The sequence below is a fragment of the Acomys russatus genome, chromosome 1, assembly GCF_903995435.1.
Source record: "Acomys russatus chromosome 1, mAcoRus1.1, whole genome shotgun sequence".
NCBI classification, from domain to species: Eukaryota; Metazoa; Chordata; class Mammalia; order Rodentia; family Muridae; genus Acomys; species Acomys russatus.
Window position 1 is genome coordinate 96,592,609 of NC_067137.1, and position 22,646 is coordinate 96,615,254.

At 47.5% G+C, this 22,646-nt stretch overlaps 1 protein-coding gene across 1 annotated transcript in view; it reads left to right on the forward strand.

The window, feature by feature from the left end:
- Window positions 1-2,949: 2,949 nt before the first annotated feature.
- Window positions 2,950-22,646, forward strand: part of Lrrc74a (leucine rich repeat containing 74A) — a 31,539-nt gene continuing 11,842 nt past the window's right edge. Inside the window, exons 1-9 of the mRNA XM_051148654.1 lie at window positions 2,950-2,992; window positions 4,888-5,016; window positions 8,850-9,022; window positions 12,679-12,786; window positions 13,651-13,747; window positions 16,229-16,278; window positions 16,919-17,000; window positions 19,695-19,780; window positions 20,411-20,605. Of these exons, the coding sequence (XP_051004611.1) occupies window positions 2,950-2,992; window positions 4,888-5,016; window positions 8,850-9,022; window positions 12,679-12,786; window positions 13,651-13,747; window positions 16,229-16,278; window positions 16,919-17,000; window positions 19,695-19,780; window positions 20,411-20,605 (963 nt within the window). The remainder of the gene's footprint in view (window positions 2,993-4,887; window positions 5,017-8,849; window positions 9,023-12,678; window positions 12,787-13,650; window positions 13,748-16,228; window positions 16,279-16,918; window positions 17,001-19,694; window positions 19,781-20,410; window positions 20,606-22,646) is intronic.

Below are 22,646 nucleotides of genomic sequence, written 5' to 3' on the forward strand. Positions count from 1 at the left end.
TGCTCCCCTTACTAAAGGACCCACATGAAGCCTGAGCTGCCCATGGGCTACATCTGTGTAGAGGGCCTAGGTCCAGTCTATGCATGGTCCTTGGTTGGTGCTTCAGTCCCCGCGAGCCCTTGTGGGCCCTGATTAGTTGGCTTTTTGGCCTTTTTGTGGAGTTCCTGTCACCTCTGGGCTACTCTTGGTTGTCAACTTGACTACATCGGAATTAATTACAAATCTATCACAGGTATACGCATTGCCTTGTGTTTTTAGTACCTATCATGGATGGCTATTCCAGATGTGGTCAGAGTTCTAATCCCTAACACCTATATGAAAACCAGGCAAGGTCTCCAAACCTGTGACCCCAGGGTTGGGAGCCTGCTGGCCAGCCAAACAAACCCCAAAGAAAACAAACCATCAAGCCTTAGACTCAGGGGGCAGAAAACCCACATCAAATAAAGGGGAGGGCTGAGGTGGGGCTGGTGCTCAGTAGTTAAGAGCACTGGGCTCTTTTTCAGAAGACTCAGGTTCTATTCTCAGCATCCATAAGGTAGCGACTTGTAACTCGAGTTGCGGAAGACACACAAGTGGTGCACAGATATACATGCAGGCAAAACACCCATAACACACAAAATTAAATAAAACTGAGAGCAGTGAAGAAGAGTCCTGGAGTCCCCACTCTGTTCCCTGCATGCATATGTAAGGGTGTACACACCCCACCACAAAAAGAGAAAGCTGTCCTCTTTTCTTCTTCTTAAAGATACAGTTATGTATAAGAATGTTCTGCCTGCATGTATGTATGTATGTGCTGCATGTGTGTGCCTGGTGCCTACAGTAGTCAGAAGAGGGTATCAGATCCTTGTGAGCTGCCATATGGGTGCTGGGAATAAACCCTGGGTCCTCTGGAAGAGCAGTCAGTGCACTTGGCCACTGAACCATCTCTCCAACACCCCCCCATTTCTTCTTTTTAAAACTTTTGTTATTTCTTGTGGTGAGGATAGTGCCACAGCACACATGTGGGAATCAGAAGACAGATTTTAATGTTCCATTCTCTTTTCTACCATGTGGGTTCCAAGGATCCAATTTTTGGGTCCAGTGAGGCTTGGTGGCTAGAGGCTTTAACCACTGAGTCACCTCGATGGCCCAATTATCATTCTTGTAGTATCTGACTTCCAAACTGTGCCCCAGAACACAATTCTCTTTGATTTATCCCAAGCCAAAATCATAGCACCCTGCTCTTTGAATTACTTGCAGCATCAGTTCATCTCCCAAGTGCCCTCAGCCTCCCCCACCCCACCCCACCCCCAGCATTGCAGAGGTATATCTCTCAAACTAGTCATTTTAAAAGTACAATGCTTTTATTACATGTTACAGGTTTGGTTTTGTTTGAAACTTCCTAGTCTGAGCTGGTCTTGAACTTGTGACCCTCCCAGCTCTGCCTCCTGAATGTTGGGATTACAGGCAAGTGCCACCAGGCCTGGCTGGTTATGACACGGAACAGAAAGGGCACAATCTCAACAATGAGTGAAAATGACAAAAAGGCTTAAATGGAGAGAGAAGAGTCCTTTCGATGACTGTGCTGAAATAATTGAACGTGCACATGCGCAAATGACTCTCCAGCTCATGTACCTTTAAGCCAGATGACCTGAGTTCAATCCCCAGAACCTATGTAAAAAAAAAAAATGCAAGTGTGGTGCTGTGCATCTGTCACCTCAGCACTCCTGTGGTGGTGAGCTGAGAGGTAGAGACAGGTGAACTGGCCTGCCTCGTGAACCAGTCATCCTGGAGTACAGCATAGGACACAACACAACACAGAAGCAAAAGACTTTGCTTCACAAACAAGAAGGAGAACACTGACTCCCAAAAGGTGTCCTCTTGACTACACACACACATAACTGTATTTTCCCAAGCCAGATTTCTAGATCTTCTTCTTCTTGTGAATGACAAAAGGGGGATTTTCCCCTTTGCCACCCCCCAAATCTTCCAGTCACTGACCTGACAGTTGACGCCCTGAAGCCTCAATTAGGGAGCAATGGACAAGCCTCTCTGGTTCTCTTGACACCACAAGTGCAAGTGAGCTTCAACTCCACATGGGAGCACGGCTGAGCCTGCGGATGCTGGCCTCCAGTCAAACAGCCTAGGAGTCTGGTTTAAGCAGTGCTGCGGCAGCAATGAATCATGGTGATAAAACATATGCTTGTGGTCCTTTGCTTTCTGATCTCCTGCTCCAAGGCTGAGGATGCTCCCCGCAAGGGTTCGAGAAAAAAGGAAGAACTGGGTGGAAGAAACCTGACTTCACCCATCACTGAAATACTTAGTACCTGAAGCGCAGCCACCTTGAGAGAAAAACATGGTGGCGGCGCTTCACGGTCACCTGACTAAGAGCCTTGGGTTTGATGCTAACTCAGAAGGAAATGGGCTGTCACTAAGAGGCCCCTCTACAGCACCCAAGCACTCACAGCCAAGTCTGGGCTCAGACCCAGTGAACATATGAGAAAAGTTCACCACCAGAGCCACCAAAAGGGTGGGAGGCCTGCTGTTGCCAGGTCCACCCTCATGGATCACAATGACTGCATGAGATCACGGAATATTGAGGAAAAAAGGAAAGCGCCTCTTATGTCACAAAGTCATAAGTGGGTGGGCATCCTTTTTGACCCAGGTCCAGGGAATAGAGCTCTACCATTATCCCCGATGAGCCCCAGGCCTAGCTACCTCTCCCAGACAGAATTTGTGCCAAACCCATGCATGCCGGATTCCCACCAAAGCCGGCTCTCCTTCGAGCTTTCAGGGACTGAAAAAATAGCTATATATAGGTTCTCTTGGGATTTGCCCTTGAGAGAGAAAGAGAGAGAGAGAGCAGTGCAAATAGTTTGAAACAGAGCTGAATGGACAAGTGTGCATCTTAGGGAAGCAGCCACCAGGGGACAAGAGCCTGTCACCAGCCCCCAAGAGAGTCCTGGCAGCATGGAAGATGACGATGATGAGCCTCTTGAGTCCGAGGCCAAAGGTGAAAGGGTCTCCCATCTCTCATCTCCCCAGGGTAGTGTCCAGTGATCAGGAAGACCCCAAGCACCCTCCTTTCTCTATCTGAGTCTCTGCGATGGATCTGGTGTGTGTTGCATTAGGGACAGGGTTTAGAAACCCTGTGAGTTGTGAGGCTAGATTTGGCTCTTATAAGCTCTGGCCAATCTTAATTTTCATTTGTAGGCTGGTTTCTATCACATTGATAGTTAGAAATCAGCCATGTTTACACCACATGAATCGGCTTCCAGTTAATTTGCTAGTCTGCCTCTGGTTGAGTGGAATTCTAAAACTGTTTGAGGGGCTGGAGAGAGGGGCCAGTGCTTGGATCTTTTTGCTCTTCCTGAGGACCATAGTTCAGTTCCCAGCTACTCACAATAACCTGTAACAACAATTCCACAGGACTTGGCACCCTCTTCTGGCCTCTACATGCACTGCACATGCGCGCGCGCGCGTGCGCGCGCGCGCGCGCGCGCACACACACACACACACACACACACACTGAGCCCATTTTGTTCCTTCTTTCTCCCTTTCTCTTTCTTTTTTCTTTCTCTCTCTCTCTCTCTCTCTCTCTCTCTTTTTTTTTTTTTTTTTTTTTTTTTTTTTTAGGGTTTCTCTATATAGCCCTGGCTGTCCTGAACTCATTTTGTAGACCAGGCTGGCCTCGAACTCACAGAGATCCACCTGCCACTGCCTCCCAAGTGCTGGAATTAAAGACATGCACCACAACACGTGACCTCTTGTTAAAAAAAAAAAAGTGAGTCTCAGAAACTCACCTCTTTTCTCAGAGCACAGAGCAGCAGGCTGAGCAGCTCAGCAGCTGCGCTCTTCCTGACCAATGAACCAGTACTACTTACATGTCGCAAGGAAGCTGTCACAGAGGCTTGGGAGTAAATATCGGGGCCTGACTCTGTGAGCAAAAGCTAAGACATACATCTACTTGGGATCATTAGGAGGACCACAGTCCTAGAATCTGAATTGTGAGGGGGTGTGTGTGTATTGTCAGCCAGTATACGTGTATGAAATTGTCAAAGAATAAAAGTAAATAAAGCCAACAGGCAAAAAAGAAAAAGAAAAAGGAAGAGAGAAAGAGAGTAGGCTGGGCCTGTCTGCTAGGCCTTTGGGAAGCACAAATATGGTTTCCTGGACCACCTGGGCCTGCTGATGGTGGAGGATTCAACTCAGAATCTTGTGTGTGGCTTTCAGGAGCCGATCACTCAGTGGCCCACTGAACAGACCACATTCAGGAAGGGCAGGGACCAGTGTGGAGGAGATACCGCTGCTCTCAGCAGAGCCTCGCCCAGTAAAGACAAGGTGCTCAATCATAGCACTGAACTTGAGCTCAGGAGACATCTTTAAGCCTCTCCCTATAGCCCGGAAACAGTGCTGGGCTCTGGGAAGAGGCTCCCTAGAGATCCAATTGTCCCCGTTGCTCTCTGGAACAGATCCCCGTCTGCTGTCCTTTGCATCCAATCCCAGTCCCCACCTGTGCTGCCCTTCGCCAACCTCCCAGTGGCATAGTGTGTGACCATGAAGAAGTCCACGCTTTGGGACACATCCTTGCACCTGAAAGAGCAACAGAGTCAACAGCAGACTCCCAAATCCTTCCATGCAGATGATGAGGGAGGAGTGTGAGCAAGGACCCAGGGACTGGAGCAGCAAGTTGGCAAAGGACATAGAACTCCACCACTTCAGCCACAGGGGTCTTATAGAAGGGAGTTTTCCTGGCAGGGCTACACTGGGAGGCTATGGGACAAAGGTCGCAGGCAGCACCTGGGAGGCAAAGGACAAGGGGAGGCAGCGGTGGGGCGTGAGGTGGGGGAGGGGCCACCCAATGGGCTGTAGGTTTAATTCCCAGAGTGGGACGGGGTTTTCTTCCAGATGACCCTGAAGCCTCACTGGCGCTTCAGAACAGCGACGACACCCTCTACTGCGAAGCCGAAGCCCCTCCGAGTGTTGAGAAGGAGAAACCCACCAGAGAGGATTCAGAAACTGACCTGGAAATTGAAGGTGAGGTGGCATCTGAGGAGAGGGTGGGTGGCCAAGTGGCTTCCTCAGGAACTAGAGAGGTTGCGCTCCACCTGAACAGTCCTCTCTGTCCCATGGGAAGATGAGAGCAGGAAGGCTGTGCTCAATTCTAGACCACTTTGTCCTCTTGAATGGGACAACAGGACCTTCTTTCTGAGCGGGCCCCACATCAGGGTGTTCTTAAGTTTTAAACTGACACACGAAAGTTTGTGGTCTTTAAATCTCTATGTGATTTTCTTTTAAAGTAAGTGTGTGTGTTTGTGTCTGTGCATGCTTGTGTGTGTATGTGTCTGTGTGTGTCTGTGGCTGTGTGTGTGTGTGTGTGTCTGTGTGTGTTTGTCTGTGTGTTGTGTGTGTTTATATGTTGTGTGTCTGTGTCCTGTGTGTGTGTGCGCGCGCGCGCACTCACGCATGAATCCAGGTGCTTTCAGAGGCCAGAGGCCTCAGATTCCCTCCTGGAGCTGGAGTTACATGCAGTTACAAGCCTCTTGACATGGTTTCTGACATTTAAATCCAGGTCTTCTGGAAGAACAGCATGTGCTTTTAACCTCTGAGCTATCTCTACAGCCCACCCCACCCTGCCTCTCTGACATGATTTCTCCAGAAGGCAGACTTTATTACATTTTTTCTAGAAAGGAACAGAGCCTTAAAGATGGTGAGAGTCACCCAAAGCGCCCAAGAGCTAGCCAGGTCTACATTAGCGGATACCACATTCAACCTGTCTTCGGCACTCAATACTCAATGCAGAGTGTCTCTGCAGCCCTGACTGACTCTGTGGTCCCCTGAGAGTTCTTGTTTCTCCTGCATCAGAGTCACAGGTTTTGCCTAGTCGCCCCAGCTTACGGAGCTCAAGCAGACACTCTGTTCTTACAAACATCACCTTCAGCTTCCCTTTCTCCCTGTGTTATCCCTAAGGGGAGAGATGCCAAAGAGATCCTTGTGAGCATCTGTGAAGCGAGGAGAGAGTGAAGCTGGTCCCGCTGGATGGGAGCAGCCTCCAGCTTGGCAAGCTTAGGCTAGCCCAAGTCACCCTCCTTCTCTTGTTGGTTCGGTTTTATTGAGAAAGGGTTTCATGTACTCCAGAGCAGCCTTGAACTCACCTCATTTCCAAAGATGACCTTGAATTCTTGATTCCGCCCCCCCCCATCTCCAAGTGCTGAGATACCTTCTATGCATCATTTTCCCCACCCTCTCATGTGTTCTTGAGCAGGGGTGGCATGCCATGATTCCCAGGCCACAGATGGGGGTGGGAGTGAGGCAAAGTGAACCTTACCCACAATATCAGCTTATAAGGCCTTCCCCCACCCCAGTCAACATGCAAATTCCCTCTTCTACTCAGACATCCTCCCCACTTGTGGTGGTTTGAATAAAAAACGGCCCCCATAGGCCCATAAGGAGGGGCACTATTAGGAGGTGTGGCCTTGTTGGAGTAGGCGTGGCCTTGTTGGAGGAAATGGTCACTGAAGGCAGGCTTTGAGTTTTCAGACACTCAAGCCAGGCTCAGTGTGTCTCAGTCTCTTCCTTCTGCCTGCTGATCCAGGTGTAGAACACTCAGCTCCTTCTCCAGCACCATGTCTGTCTGCACACCGCCATGCTTCCCGCCATGATGATTATGGACTAAACCTCTGAACTGTAAACCAGCCCCAGTTAAATGTTCTCCTTTATAAGAGTTGCCTTGGCCAAAGTGTCTCTTCACAGCAATGAAACCCTAACACGCCACTGTACTCCCCAGACATCCCATCTCTCTCTCTCTCTCTCTCTTTCTCTCTCTCCCTCTCTTCTTCTTCTTCTTCTTCTTCTTCTTCTTCTTCTTCTTCTTCTTCTGCACTTCTGAAGGCTGTTGTTAATTTTGCTTTCAACACTTCATTTTACCTAGTTGGAGGATGTGACGAGAGTAGCCCTGGCTGTTTTGCCTGAGGTTCCTAGTTCTCTTACTCCCCCACATCCAGAAAGGCTTGATGCCCATTGACCATGGGCCAGGTTGGTCTGAGCGCTAAGGAGCAAGGAGCCCAAGGGCTTGCAATAGAGAGATGGTTTCTCGTTCTGTTAGTACTGATCAGCTGTGTGACATCTGTGTCTACATTTGTCATTGGGGAAATACAGGATAGGGAAGCCCACTAAGGTGCAAGCTTGCTTGTTCTCGACTGATTTCCATTTTCTTCCTTGGCCTAATTTGTTGTCTTGGGACTGTTCCCGGAGTGTTTTAGGCTCAGGACCCTGGTTGTGGATTGACCAAACCTGACAACCTTAACAACTGTGCTTAGCCGCCCATCCGAAGTAGGTCAATTAAAGACACAATCAGTAATGAAAAGCAGAAAAAGGAGATTTACTCAGTGTGGCCACATTATGAAGAGGAATAAATAAGGAAATCCAAAGGCCCATACCTGCCAAGGCCGTTTTCAGCATCCTGGCATCCGGATTGGGTTGAAATAGAGGGCAAGAGGTAAGCGTAGCTTAGGCAACCCAAGGCCAGGCATGGTCCAGCTCTCCATTAGGGTCTCTGCTCCTCTCTCCTTTAAGGTGGTCTGACTACTTGTCAGAACTGTGTGAACTCTCTTTGCAGAAGATAAGCTCCTACTCCAGCTGGCCCAGGCTTCACCCCTTTCCTGCTCCCTGCATGAGACTCCGGGAGCATTCTAATTTCTTGGGGCTCATTGTTTGAATGATCTTGTGGCCAAAGGAAAGCATACAAGTGTCTCTTTCTTTAAAAAAAAAAAAAAAAAAAAAAAAAGTAGCTTTCTGTTTAAGCAGATCTTTGGCCAAGCTTTTTATTATTTATTTATGGCTCATGCTTTTTTGTAGTGCTGGGCAATCAAGGACTCACTTAGCCGTGACCTCACTCTACTGCAGAACTGCACCACCAGCCACGGCTTAAGCTCTAACAGTCCTAGCTGCGGCTGGAGAGATGGCTCAGCGGTTGAGAATACTGATTGCTTTTCTAGGGGACCCAGGTTCAGTTCCCAGCACCCACATGGTGGCTCACAACTATATGTAACACTAATACAATAGGAGCCAACACCCTCTTCTGGCCTCTATGAGCACCAGCACACACACAGTGCATAGACATACATGCAGGCAAAACACCTATACACATAAATTAAATAATAATAGTAATGTAAAAAAAAAAAAACAGTGCTATCTGAGTTTGGTGGTGCATACCTGTAATTCCAGCACTCAGGAGGCAGAGGCCAGCAGATCTCTGTGAGTTCAAGGCCAGTCTGGTCTATAAAGCAAGTCCAGGGCAGCCAAAACTACACAGAGAAACCCTGTCTCAAAATAAACAAACAAACAAACAAAAACAATGCTAAGCAAGGCTGTGGTGGTATACACCTTTAATCCCAGCACTTGGGAGACAGAAGCAAATGGATCTCTGTGAGTTCAAGGCCACCCTGGAATACAGATCAAGGTCCAGGACAGCCAGGGTTACACAGAGAAACTCTATTTAAACAAACAAACAAACCAAAGAACAGAACTAGTGAAACTAACATTGAAATAGAGATTCCTTCAACAATCAAAAGCCAACAACTCTGGGCCTATGACTCTGCCCTTCCGTGTTGTCTCAAGTGGATTCATCACATGCATGGTTGTAAATTAGTTAGTGATCAGTTTCTTGTGACCTCCAACATGTGGTCACACTCTCCTGTAGACACATTGTCACCCACAATTAGAAAAGCTGGGTTCTAGAACACACATCCACAAGGGCACGCCCCAGGCAGAGGAAAGTCCATTAGGCAGAAAAGCATGTACCCTGGAACTAGGGGTGAGCTAAGGCAGACCAGGAAAGAAACCTTATTTCATTCTGACTTTCTATACAGACATAGAGAAATTCTTCACCATCGGACAGAAGGACCTGTACCTGGAAGCCTGCAAACTGATGGGCGTAGTGCCTGCCTCCTACTTCATTCGCAACATGGAGGAGTCCTGCGTGAACCTAAACCACCATGGCCTGGGCCCCAAGGGTACCAAGGCCATTGCTATAACTCTAGTGGTGAGCACAACGGCCACCGTAACACAGCGCACCTGATAGACGACGATTGACAGAGTGGCTGGTTTGAGATTCAGAGGGCACCCTCCTTGGTGTCTAAAGAGCAATCTACCCTGAGCCTTTCTCAGTCATTGGCCATTGTTTTCCTTGTTAGGTCATGGAAGAAGCCGTGCTTTGAAGGTTGTGGCCTTTCCTAGTTGAGAATCTAGGCATCAGCCTGCTTCCTAGGAAATGTATGGGCTAGAAACCAGGCCCAAAAGTTACCGTAATTACCAAACGTAGGCCTGTGTCTCCATTCCAAAGCCAATGTCGGCCATGCACGCACGGAGCCACGATGCTCAGTGTGAGCCTTTCACATTGTCCTTTTTTAGAGATCCCAATGCAGAGGAAGTCACATTCTTCCTCATGAATAACATTCTCTCTTGGCTTGTCATGACCAAACAAGGACCTGACCTGATTTCCTCATATTTATATCACTGGTTACATAGAAAACTAGCTACGTCATGGAGACTTTGACAACTGTAAGTTCTTCTGTGACTGTTCACTTAGGAGGGTGAAAAGGAAAGTTGACTTCAAAGAAGCTCAGCAAAGTAAATAGGCAAATGTTCTTAGGAGGGAGCAATGAAAAACCAGTAATAGGCAGATGGCTCAGTTGGTAGAGTGCCGCCACACAAGCCCGGGGAATGCAGCTCAGGTCCCTGGTACTCATGTAAAAGCCAGGCTTGCTGATGTACACCTGTAACCCTGACCCAGGTCAGGCAGAGACCTACAGATCCCTGGGTCTCACTGTACGGCCCCCCAAGTCTAGCCAGTCAGTGAGCTCTGTGAGAGACTATGTCGGGAATAAGGTGGTGGCTTTACATGGTAACAAACGCCTTTAAGCCCAGCACTTGGAAAGCAGAGGTAGACAGAGCTCCTTGAGTTTAAGGCCAGCCTGGTATACACGGTAAGTGCCAAGCCAGCCAGGGATATACAGTGAGACTGTGTCTCAACAAAACAAAACAAAACAAAACAAAACAAAAGCAAAAAAAAAAAAAGGTGAAGAGCAACAGAGGAAAACAGAGGAAGACTCCCTGATGACAACTTCTAGCTTCCTCATGCTGTGCACACACAGGAACACCTTCACAACATGTGTGTTAGCACACATACACATACACACACAAACACACATACACACCAGGCAGTGGTGGCACACACCTTTAATCCCAGCACTCAGGAGGCAGAGGCAGAGGCAGGTGGATCTCTGTGAGTTCGAGGCCAGCCTGGTCTACAGAGTGGGTTCCAGGACAGCCAGGTTGCACAGAGAAACCCTACCCCGAGACACCCCCACCCCCGTGCCCCAACACACACACAAATCACACATGAACACTTTTTACATTAGTTATAACACGGGATATGATGGCACATCCTGATAATCTGAGCCCTTGGGAGGCTGAAACAGAGGCCTCAGGACTAAAAGGTCAATTTGGCCTAATAGTTCAGGGCAAGCCTGAGCCTATATGAGACCCTGCCATAAAATAAAAATCAGTACTATTTCAGTTGTCCATAGAAAGAACAAAAACAAAAAAGCAAAAGGGATTGAGAAGGAATCCTTAAAACATCCCGTTTATAAAGATCTGAAAAGAGAAATAAATCAAGTCCACAAGCAGAAAACTGTGGGGCAGTGGGAAGAAGGTGGAGCTGAGCTGGTTCAGTGACGCAGTCTAAGAGGATGATGGGTAAGGAAGGTGACTCTGGGCTTCCTCAATGTCTATCACGCTACAAAACACATGGCAAGGTTCAAAGCTTTGCAATGCACCATCCTTGTTCACTAGGGAAACAGCCGCGCTGTCAAAAGCTACTGGAGAGAACACTGCTATAGCAAAGTATGAAGGGGTGGCGCATGCTCTGTACGGCTCTCCTCGCCCTCTGCACCCCTTCAGATCCCTAGTCTGCGTCCCCATGCCCTTTATATTAGTCCTTACCCATGACTATAAGACCTGAGGCTTGATACTTTGGAAAGAAAGGAGGTTTAGGCCGAGGCATGGTGGCACACTTGCAAGGCAGAGGCAGGTGGTCTCTGCAAGTTCGAGACCAGTTTGGCCTATAGAGCAAGTTCCAGGAAAGGCAGGACTTCACAGAGAAACCCTGTCTAAAAAAAAAAAAAAAAAAAAAAGAGGGGCTAGAGGTTAAGAACACTGACTGCTCTTCCAAAGGTCCTGAGTTCAATTCCCAGCAAGCACATGATGGCTCACAGCCATCTATAATGAGATCTGATGCCCTCTCCTGGCCTACAGGTGTACATGCAGGCAGAGTACTATATACATAATAGATAAATCTTTTAAAAAAAAAAAAAAAAGAAAGAAAAGAGGTTTATTTAGCTAACTGAGTTTGAGGGCTGGTGTCAGCTCTGTTCTGCTGATGACCTCGTGGCTTCACAGTGTAGGAAATGAACTTGAGAGAGATGAGAGGATGAGACAGGAAGAGGCACGAACAGGAAGAGAAGGTCGCCGCCTTCACCTGGGCTCCACTTCCTTCCTGGAGATTTATTTTCATTTTTGATGGTGGGTACATGGAGGGGCAAGGAGCACGTGAGTGCACATGCCTGCGGAGGGCAGAGGAGTCAGACCCTCTTGAAGCTGCAGCCACAGACAACTGTGAGCCCAGCCAGTATGCACTCCTAACATAAGCCATCTCTCGGTGCCCTGAGCCCCACTTCTTACAGTTCTTACTAAGTGATGTGGTGTGATGTGTGTGTGTGTGTGAGTGTGTGTGTCTGTGAATGTGTGTGAGTGAGTGTGTGTGTGGTGTGTGATGTGTGTGAGTGTGTGTGTGAGTGTGTGTGTGAGTGTGTGTGTGGTGTGTGATGTGTGTGAGTGTGTGTGTGAGTGTGTGTGTGTGTGTGAGTGTGTGTGTGAGTGTGTGTGTGTGTGTGAGTGTGTGTGTGGTGTGTGATGTGTGTGAGTGTGTATGTGGTGTGTGTGTGTATGGTGTGTGAGTGTGTGTGTGTTATGTATGAGACTGGGTGTGTGAGTGTGTGTGTGTGTGTGTGTGTGTGTGTGTGTGTGTGTGTGTGTGTGCGTGCATTCAGAGGTTGATGTCAGACGTCTTCCTGTATTGCCTTCTATCTTATGCAGGATCACTCACCAAACATAAAACTCACTGACTCAACTAAGCTCACTGGCCTCAGGGACCCTCCAGTCTCAACCTTCTCCATGCTAGGATCATAGGCAGGCACCAGCACGTGATGTTGGTGTGGAGGGTCTGAACTCAGGTTTGCCTGGCAAGCACGTTATCAACAGAGCCACCTCTTACAGACAGCACGGTCTCGCCAACTCTTAAACATTGCCATGCTGAGCTGGGTGTGGTGGTGCACACCTTTGATCCCAGCACGGGGTAGGCAGAGGCAGGCGGATCATTGTGAGTTCAAGGCCAGCCTGGTCTACAAAGTGAGTCTAGGACAGCCAAGGCTACACAGAGAAACCCTGTCTCAGAAAAAAACATTAAAAAAAAAAAAAAAATTGCCACACTGGGGAGCAGCCCTCCAACCAGCACCCTCCTCACGTGGCTAGGATATTCTAGAGAGAAGCCACACTCTGGACCAGAGTGGGCGGAGAACCAGCTTAGTCACTAACAACCACTTCCTTGTCTTTCTTCCTCTCTCATTATGACGGCCAAAGTCCAACACGACCATCCTCAGACTGGAGCTGGAGGACAACAGCATCATGGAGGAGGGCGTCAGGAGTCTGACGGAGATGCTGCATGAAAACTACTACCTACAGGAGCTGGTAGGGCCCTCCTCCAGCTCCTCCTGGCCCCCCTGGGCACCCGGAACCACTCAAGCCAAGCCAGAGCCCCGCCCCCCCCCGCCTACTGCCCCGCCCCCATCCCACCCTCGCTCCCAGGCCCAGGAAAGCTTTGGGCTATCTCTATCCAGGGCCGTGCATCAGAGGCTGGCTCGGGCACTGTACTCTGCTACTGTTGGAAAGCCTGAGGAGCCATTTCTGGCTGTACCTTAAAGTCCTCATGCTAACAGAAGTGAGCTTTCTTCTTTGGAAAGCAGGGACCTGGTGGGGTAGCTCATTTTCTTTCTTTCTTTCTTTCTTTTTCTTTTCTTTTTTTTCCTGAGACAGGGTTTCTCTGTGTAGCCTTGGCTGTCCTGGACTCACTTGGTAGACCAGGCTGACCTCAAACTCACAGCGACCCACCTGCCTCTGCCTCCCAAGTGCTGGGATTATTGGCCTGCACTACCACCACCCAGCTCGTTTTCAAATCCTCCAAATGAGAGTTTCAAAACAAACAAGCAATATGTTTATCTGAAGTGCCAGGGCTAGACTGAGGGAAGAGGGGTGCCATTAAAGACAGTACTGGAAAAAAAAAAAAAAAAAAACAGAACAAACAACAAAAAAAACCCAAGATCTTGTGACAGACATTAGAGAGCCAGTTTGGGACCAAGCTTTCTTGTCTTTCTTCTCTCTGTCCTTTGCATTACCCTAATCCTAAGCCTTCCACCCCAGTCCTACTCTCTCACCATCCCCTGACCACTACCACCCCGACTTGTTTTCGAGGACTTTCTTTGTGATTCCTTCGTGTGTGTGTGTGTGTGTGTGTGTGTGTGTGTGTGTGTGTGTGTGTGTGTTCTTACCTCTCAGAATATTTCTGACAATGACCTTGGTCTGGAGGGAGCCAGGATCATCTCAGACTTCCTCCAGGAAAACAACTCTTCGCTTTGGAAACTGAAACTCTCAGGTGAGCCCAAGGAAGGGGGCGAGAGGGTGCTGGGGAAAAAGGAGGATACCTGGGCCCAGCTCCTTTTGGTCTCAGGACAGATCTCACTGTATCTTCTCTTTGCTGGACCAGGCAGCCTTCCCCTTCTAGGGCCACACCTGCTTCCTGCCTTCCTTAACAAGCCTCTCTCTGCAGCATTCTTCCCTTTCCTGGGGTCTGCCTGGCATGGATGCCTTACTCTTTTACTTTATTCATGTCTTCATAGTCATGTCTTTTGTTTGTCTTGTTGTATTTTGGTTTTTGTTGGGTTTTTTTGTTTGTTTGTTTGTTTTGTTTTTTAAACAGGGTCTCTCTCTGTGTAGCCCTGGCTGTCCCAGAACTAGAGATATGACTGCCTCTACCTCCCGAGTGCTGGGACTAATGGTGTGCTGTGTGCCACCACCGCCCAGCTCACGTCATCTTTTAAAGGGACTTCTCTGATGTCTATCACAACGGCAACGTTCTATCACCATTATTGTGTCCTGTTTCTCCAGTTGTCTTAATGTTTATTAAACAACTGATTATTGAGTGTCTACATTGAAATGAGTGATAACCTACCTGTTATTGAGGGAACAGGGCCACTTGGAAATTCTAGTACTCAGACACACCCTCGCTTGGGTTTGCATGTTTATGGTATCTTCAGGGCTCTGGAACGTCCGTCTATGGCAAGAAATGAGTATCAAGTGTGATCCTATGCTGAACAGTGGGGCCTCTTTGGAGGACCAGCCTTTACCCAGTTGGTTTGGGATTCCAAGAGATAAGTCCCAGTCCTTCAAAACTTCAAAACTGACAAGGAAAAACTTTATAAATGGACGCTTGAGTCAGGCAGTGGTGGTGCACACCTTTAATCCCAGCACTCGGGAGGCAGAGGCAGGCGATCGCTGTGAGTTCAAGGCCAGCCTGGTCTACAAAGTGAGTCCAGGACAGCCAGGCTACACAGAGAAACCCTGTCTTGAAAAAACAAAAACAAAAACAAAAAATCCATAACTTAAAATTATCCAGAAAAAAAAAAGGATGCTTACTTTTAATACAAATTCTACCATTTATCCAGTATTCGTTTGCAGTTTCAACGTGTTTCCCTCTAAATGCGTTTTTTCCTGTGACAGAGCAAGTAGACTTAGCTCAGTCTCTGAATAGGACACCATGTTATAGATAGAGCATGTGTTATTAGCGTCTCTGTACTGAAAGGGACAGTGTTAGGTCCCATCCAGGTTTTCAAGCTCTCCATTAATGTTTCAAGGATTTTCGTGCATACACATCTTTTGGGCATATGTTCTGGCATACAGATGGAAACCTTTGGGTTTAATGAGTGGCTATGTCCACCTTTGTGAAGTTCACTCTCTGCATTTCCTGAAGAAGCCTACCAATGGAGTGTCTCCCTAGTCAGAAGAGGATTAACTGAGATATTTGTGAACCAAATGGTTAAATGTATAGGTGTTGAAGTCATGGGGCATGGGTTCAAATCGTAGCTTTGACACCTGCCTACCCTTTTGTTCAGTGACCCTCACTCTCCTCATGCATAAACCACGAGTGGCTACATAATTCAGCTTAGAGGTGATTCTGAAGACTACGTGAATTACGGCCTGAAACACCAGCGGGCATGTTCGGATGTGCTAATCACTAGTAGTTCACATTGATGGTGTGGTAGAACATCTTTCCAGATGTCTGTTGCTGCTTTTATTTCCTCTTCTATGAAATGCCAGATGTTAGATGGGGGTTTCTGTATGGTTGTTAGGCCTTTGGTTTGTTGTTGTTGTTGCTGCTGCTGTTGTTTTGTTTTAATTTTTAAACTTTTCTGTGGGGGTATTTTGCCTGCATGTATATCTATCTGTGCACCACTTGTGTGCCTAGTGCCCATGGAAGCCAGAAGAGGGCAGTGGAACACATGGAACTAAAATTACATGGCTGTGAGCTACCATGTTCAAAAATGAACCTGGCTCCTCAGGAGAACAGTTGGTGCTCTTAACTGCTGAGCCATCTCTCCAGTCTGAATGTTAGGTGTTCTTTGTTGTTGTTTTTTGTTTGTTTGTTTAAGATTTATTTATTTATTATTTTTATACTGTGCTCTGCCTGCAAGTATACCTGCAGGCCAGAAGAGGGCATCAGGTCATGTTATAGATGGCTGTGAGCCACCATGTGGTTGCTGGGAATTGAACTCAGGACCTCTGGAAGAGCAGTCAGCATTCTTAACCTCTGAGCCATCTCTCCAGCCCAATGTTAGGCATTCCTAATACAGCAAAGGTATTCGTATTTGATGTCAGATAGGAAGAAGAAGATGGCCAACACTCTCCCCCTATTCCTTGTGTCTACCTATTCACTTTAAGTACTTCATTGTGTGCATATGTGTGTCCATGTGTGTACATGCCACTGTGTCCCATCAAAGGGCCAGGGCTGGCAGATATGGGAGGGCAAGGGAGCATGGCCTGGAGTGCATTGCTAAAAAAGCACTTTCACTCACTATAGGAAACAACTTAAAGGATGAATCTGCTGCCCTTTTATGCCAAGCCCTGTCGGTAAGAAGCATGGGGAATGTCCCTTGGCAAGTCTGGGTGACCTGGGAGGCACACTGGGCAAAGCCACTTACATAGTTTGGGGGACAAATGTATGTCTTCCTCCTGTAAAAGCTCTAGCAAGTCATAGAGCTATCTGGGTCACAATATTTCTCCCAGAAACCTTTAACAGTTAAATATTTTGTTTTGTTTTGTTTTTTGGAGACAGGGTTTCTCTGTGTAGCCTTGGCTATCCTAGACTCGCTTTGTAGATCAGGCTGGTCTCGAACTCACGTAGATCCACCTGTCCCTGCCTCTGGAGTGCTGGGATTATAGGGGTGAAACACTGCACCCAGCATCAGTTAATTTTTTTGTTGTTGTTAATGTGTAGAAAATCATTTGCTAAGAATCCTAACCCACCCAGTTTCAGGTACCTAGGAGCCCTCTATCATTCTGCCCCAGGGTTAACGGAAAGACTTATCATCAAAGACAAAAATGACCTTTTGCTTGGGCATGGTGGGTCCATGTTTGTAATCCCAGAACTAAGGAAGCTGAGGCAGAAGGATGGAGAGTTCAAAGCCAGCCTGTACTACGTAGTGACATCCTCTCTCAAGTTAAATACGTGGGTGAAAATAACCTCACTTTCTACAATTTGTTCCTCTAGTCCAATTACCGGATTAGGTCACTGAACCTCAGCAACAACCAGTTATCTGACACTGGAGGGGAGTACCTAGGACAGATGCTGGGTATGTCCTCGTGAAGGGGCAGGGGACTAGTGGGCGAGGCACTAGTGGGCGGGGCACGCTGGGGGGAGGAGTTGGGGAGGGGAACACTTAGAGATGGCTCTCCCCTTTTTAAATTTTTATTTATTTACTAATGATTTTTATATGTAGGGGTGTTTTTGCTTGCATGTATGTATGTGGCACAAGTGTGTCTAATGCCTATGAAAGGCAGAAGGAAAGTTAGGTTCCCAGGAGCTGGAGTTGCAGACAGTTGTGAACCACACTGTATATTAACACTAGGAATTAGACCCAAGTCCTCTGCAAGACCATTCTGTGCTCTTAACCACTGAGCCATCTCCCTAGCCCTTTCCCCTTTATGTTTAGCTTAGCCTTTGAATGCTTCCTTTGTGGGGTTTGTTTTGATGGCTTTTCTTTTGATTTGGTTTTAGTTGTTGTTGCTGATGGTGTGTCTCTGCTTTTCTGTTTGTTGGTTTGATTTTTTTTAAGAATTTATTTATTTATTATGTGTACAATGTTCTGCATGCATGCACACCTACAGGCCAGAAGTGGACACCAGATCTCATTATAGATGGTTATGAGCTACCATGTAGTTGCTGGGAATTGAACTCAGGACCCCTGGAAGAACAGACAGTGCTCTTAACCTCTGAGTCATCTCTCCAGCCCTGATTTTTTTTAAAAACGGTGTCTTACTATTACTGTACCCCAGGCTGGCCTGAACTTGAGGTCCTTCTGCTTCTGCCTTCCAAGTGTTTGGATCGTGTGTGTGTATGTTTTGTGTGTGTGTGTGTGTGTGTGTGTGTGTGTGTGTGTGTGTCCAAAGTGCTCCCATTATAAAAGTGGTGCAAATAGGGCAAAGCAAGCATCTGGATGGGAGAAGCAAATGTCTCCAGGGATTATCAGATCACACAGAGAAGCAGTTTGCCTGAGGGCTGGAGAGATGGCTCAGCAGTTAAGAGTGCCTGCTGCTCTTATAAAGGACCAGTGTTCCCTTCCCAGCACCCCCAATCAGGCAGCTCACAAGCCCCTGTGACTCCAACTCCAGAGGATCAACACCCTCTTCTTGCCTCCTTGGGAAGCAACACACACATGGCATACAGTCACACAGATACACACACATACACATAAATAAAAACATCTCAGGGCTGGAGAGATAGCTCCGGAGTTAAGAGCAGAGGACCCAAGTTTGGTTCCCAGCATCTACAGCGTGGTTAACAACCGTCTCTAACTCTACTTCTGTACATCTGATGCCCTATTTTGTCCTCCATGAGCACCACGTGTACATGTGGTACACGTACATACGTGCAGGCAAAACATTCACACATAAGAGAAAAATTAGTAAGTCTAATAATTTTAAAAATTGCATTCATAAAATAAATAAATAAAAAGAATCCTTAAAAAAAAAAAGAAGCAACCAGCTGGCATTGAGTAGACCTAAAACAATTCACATATTTTATAGAAATATATTAGACACATATACATAGGCTGGAAAGATGGCTCAGTGGTTAAGAGCACTGTCTTCTCTTCTAGAGGTCCTGAGTTCAATTCCCAGCAAGCACATGGTGGCTCACAAGCATCTATATGTGATCTGATGCCCTCTTCTGGGTATAGGTGTACATGCAGCCAGAGCATTATATGCATAGTAAATAAATAAATAAATCTTAAAAAGAAAGAAACATATACTTGATAAAAGATGACAAAGATGATCTTTTAGGACATTTTTTAAATTATAGAAATGTGTTTGCTGATTTAGATAATTGTGTCCCAACTCCTTTAGATAATTGTGTCCACAAGTTGCGCTCTCTCTCTCTCTCTCTCTCTCTCTCTCTCTCTCTCTCTCTCTCTGAATGAGTCTTACATAATCCAAGCTAGAGGTTGCTATGTATCTGCAGATGACCCTGACTTCCTGGTTCTCCTAACTCTATCTTCTAAGTGCTAAGATGCAGGCATACGCCACCACACCTAGTCAAACCCAAGGCCTCATACCTGTTAGGCAAACGCTCTACTAATTGAGTCATGGCCCTCAGGGTCCCAGATGGACACTAAAGATATATGTCACTGTACTTGTGACACCAGGATAAACATCGATAAGAACGGAGCCTTCCGCATTCTGTGCTGCTGTCTTAGGTTGTGTCTCAGAGTATACACCTCTTCATGGGAGAACATCTGTGACCACATAGTCTTTACCAGGTAGATTGTGCCACTTGCCCTCAGTTGTAGAAGCGTGGGACTGTTTCATTGCATCTTTCCCGCAATTGGGGTCATCTTTCAATCTTTTGTTTGTTTGTTTTGTTTTGTTTCGTTTTGTTTTTTGAGACACGGTTTCTCTTTGCAGCCTTGGCTGTCCTGGACTCACTTTGTAGACCAGGCTGACTTCAAACTCACAGCAATCCACCTGCCTCTGCCTCCCAAGTGCTCGGAGTAGAGGTGTGTGCTACCACCCCATGCTCAATCTTATATCTAAGTAATAGAATTATCATCTTGTCAGGCATGTGGCACACAACTTTAATCCTAGTCTTGGAAGGCACAGATGGATCTCTGTGTGTTTCAGACCATCCAGAGCCACATAGTGAGACCCCGTCTCTAAAAGAAGTTTTTCTTAAAGTGTTCTAGCTTGCATTCCCATCTCCAGCGCTGCGGGTCTGAGGCTGGTTCTTGGGGATGTCGGGGGATACTGAGCTGACTCTGTGTCCCTCCTAGCCCTTAATGTAGGGCTGCAGTCGCTGAACCTGAGCTGGAATCACTTCCACATTCGGGGAGCTGTTGCCCTGTGCAATGGTCTCCGGGTAAGTCACACTCTGGGAGGGAGGTATGTTGAACTCTTTCCTCCAGGTCTCCGTGGATTCGAGTGTACAGAGCTCGGGGTACCTTTGGCGTGGTTGAGCTTCCTTCCGTGACTCCTGGGTGTGCACCGCTTTTCAAAAATCCTCCCTCCCGAGGCCTGCATACTATCTTTAGGGATTCTTTCGGAGGATAGTTCAGCTAAAGGACAGTGAGACGAGATTCCAAAAGGAATAAATCTCAAGAGGAGTTGAACATGAGCCCCGCCTGGAGGGGAAAGGGATGATTGCGTAGATCTATCTCTACAAAGAAAGGCCAGGACAGCCAAGGGTACACAGAGAGACCCTGTCTCTAAAAACCAAAAAAGAAAAGAAAATCTCTAAGCTGTGGGTTGGAGGGTAGCGAGGGGTGAAGGTGAGAATCAGGGTTAGGTTGGGATGGGATGGGTTAAAGTAAGAGTTGTGGGGGGTGATGATAATGGTGGGGGTTGGGTGGGAGTGACATTAAGGGTTAGGGTTTAGGTAGGTTAGGATGGGGGTGTGGGGTTGGGGATGGGATGGGGGTGGGGCAGTCTGGGCATTTTCCTGGGTAAGTCTCACTCCATTTTGATGCTAGTGCTGTTCCCCTCCCTGGAGACTAATGTGACCCTGAAGAAGCTGGACATCTCCATGAATGGCTTTGGGAATGAGGGTGCTCTGGCCCTGGGGGATGTCCTCAAACTCAACAGCTGTCTGATCTACGTAGACGTCAGCAGGAACGGCATCACCAATGAGGGGGCCTCCAGAATCAGCAAGGGACTGGAATTGAATGAGACCCTCCAAGTGCTGAAGGTAGATTCACAGAACTGAACTGCTGCCTTGGTATGTGTGTCTATGTGCCATGTGTGTCTGCCTATGTGTCTGTGAGCATGTGTCCATGAAGTGTGTGTGTGTGTGTGTGTGTGTGTGTGTGTGTGTGTGTGTGTAATCCAGGGAAGCAGAGCGATAGAATTAGACTGGATACTGCTGGGGAGAATCATCCACAGTACTTGTATTTCCGTGTGCAATGCACATGTTTGTGCCCATGTGATAGACCCAAGGCTGCCTCAGCTCTCTGGTGACACATGTGCTTCTAAACAGGTCTTCCCTCATGCCACCTGGGTCTCTCTTGGGATTTTCTTCACACTAAAGCCATACTATGCTCTGGGGGTACTAATCCTAGATCCCCTAAATGGTTTCTTGAGTTCCAGTCCAGTCCTCTGCAACCTCAGCTCGCCCCTGCTCTCCCTCCATGGTGCTCCCTGGCCTCTGGTCTCCTCTCCTTCTTAGCTCATGCCTGCTCTGCTGATGAGCATGGCACACAAAAGTCTGCGACAACCTGCGACCTCCTGAACTAGAGAGCTGCTTCCAGAACTCTCTCCTCCACTCCTTGCAGAACCTGCAGGGGTTCCTAACCCTGCACCCATGTGAGTGCAAAATCTTCCTAAGGATAAGGATGTTCGGTGGTCACTAGCCACAATCATATCCCTCATGTCTAGCATGGTGCTGGATGCACAGTGAATCTGTAATAAGTAGATGGATGGATGGATGGATGGATGGATGGATGCATGGATGGATGGATGGATGGATGGATGAATATTTCATTGTAAACTACCTACTTGGAGAAACTACTTCTGACACAGGCTGTTGAATAGTTTGAAAACAGATGGTGAGACTTCTGTTCTCCTGTTCTGTTCTCCTCTCCCTGGGCTCTTTCAAAACACACCCTACATCACATGATGCAATAATTCATCAATCCTTACCCAATGTGGCCAGTTATCTCTGCCAGCTCCACTTTCCAGATGGGAAGGCAGAGGCTAAGTAACTATGAAGAGAGTGGCCACTCATATCTGGCTTTCTAAGACCTTTCTAACACACACACACACAGGTGATGGGAGGATGGAGGCACGACAGGTGTTGAGATCTTATTGATGGAGGAGTAGGCATGAGAAAACTGAAGATGAGCCTTCTGTCTGAGGTGCTCTTATAAGGGGACAAGAAGAAGCCAGACTCTTGCAGAGGGAGTATGGTAATGGCCAAAATAACCAGACCGACCATGTAGGATCGGGAAAAACTAGGAGTCCCAGCTGGAGGGGAATGGGACCACACGACTCAGCCAGTGGGCCAGGCTGTGAGTAACAGCCTCCAGGTCCAGTGGAACCAAGGGCTGTTGGAAGAACCTAAACCTTTTTAAAGTTTCTTTTGGCTAAGAAGTTAGGCTGCCAGGACGGCGCAGGAGGTAAAGGCATGCCCTGCCCGGCCTCACAACCTGAGTTCAATCCCCAGAACCACATGTTTGGGGGGGCGGGAAATTGACTCCTAAAATTGTTCTCTGACCTCCCACATGCACACCATGGCATACATGTGTATATACACACAGACAGACATACATACACATGCATGCTCGCGTGCGCGCGCACGCACACACACACACACAAACCATTTTTAATGTCTTCAATGGAAGAAAAAACAGAAAAGGAAAGCTCCACAAGAAGTACCTATTTTCTCCACACTCATTCTCCTCTGTCCCCAGATTTGGGAAGCTAAGAAATTTCCCTGAGAAATGAGTCCCACAAAGGCCAGGTGCCAAGTTGCATACGCTCGGAAATTTTCTCACCAGAGGTCATCAGAGCCTGAGAAACTGGCATACAGTAAACGCTCAGTAAAACCTGTGGCCTCCCTCCTAATACAGCCGCCTAAAAGGGCCTTCAATAGCCACAGCCACCACTCATTCTCTGCTTGCTAGTGCACTGGGAACTTTCTCAAGTGCTTTGGCTGAATTATTAGGTTGGACCCTTGGGACATCCTCTGTGGTGACAGATACAAAGAAGCCAGAAAGTCACATCCAAGCCTG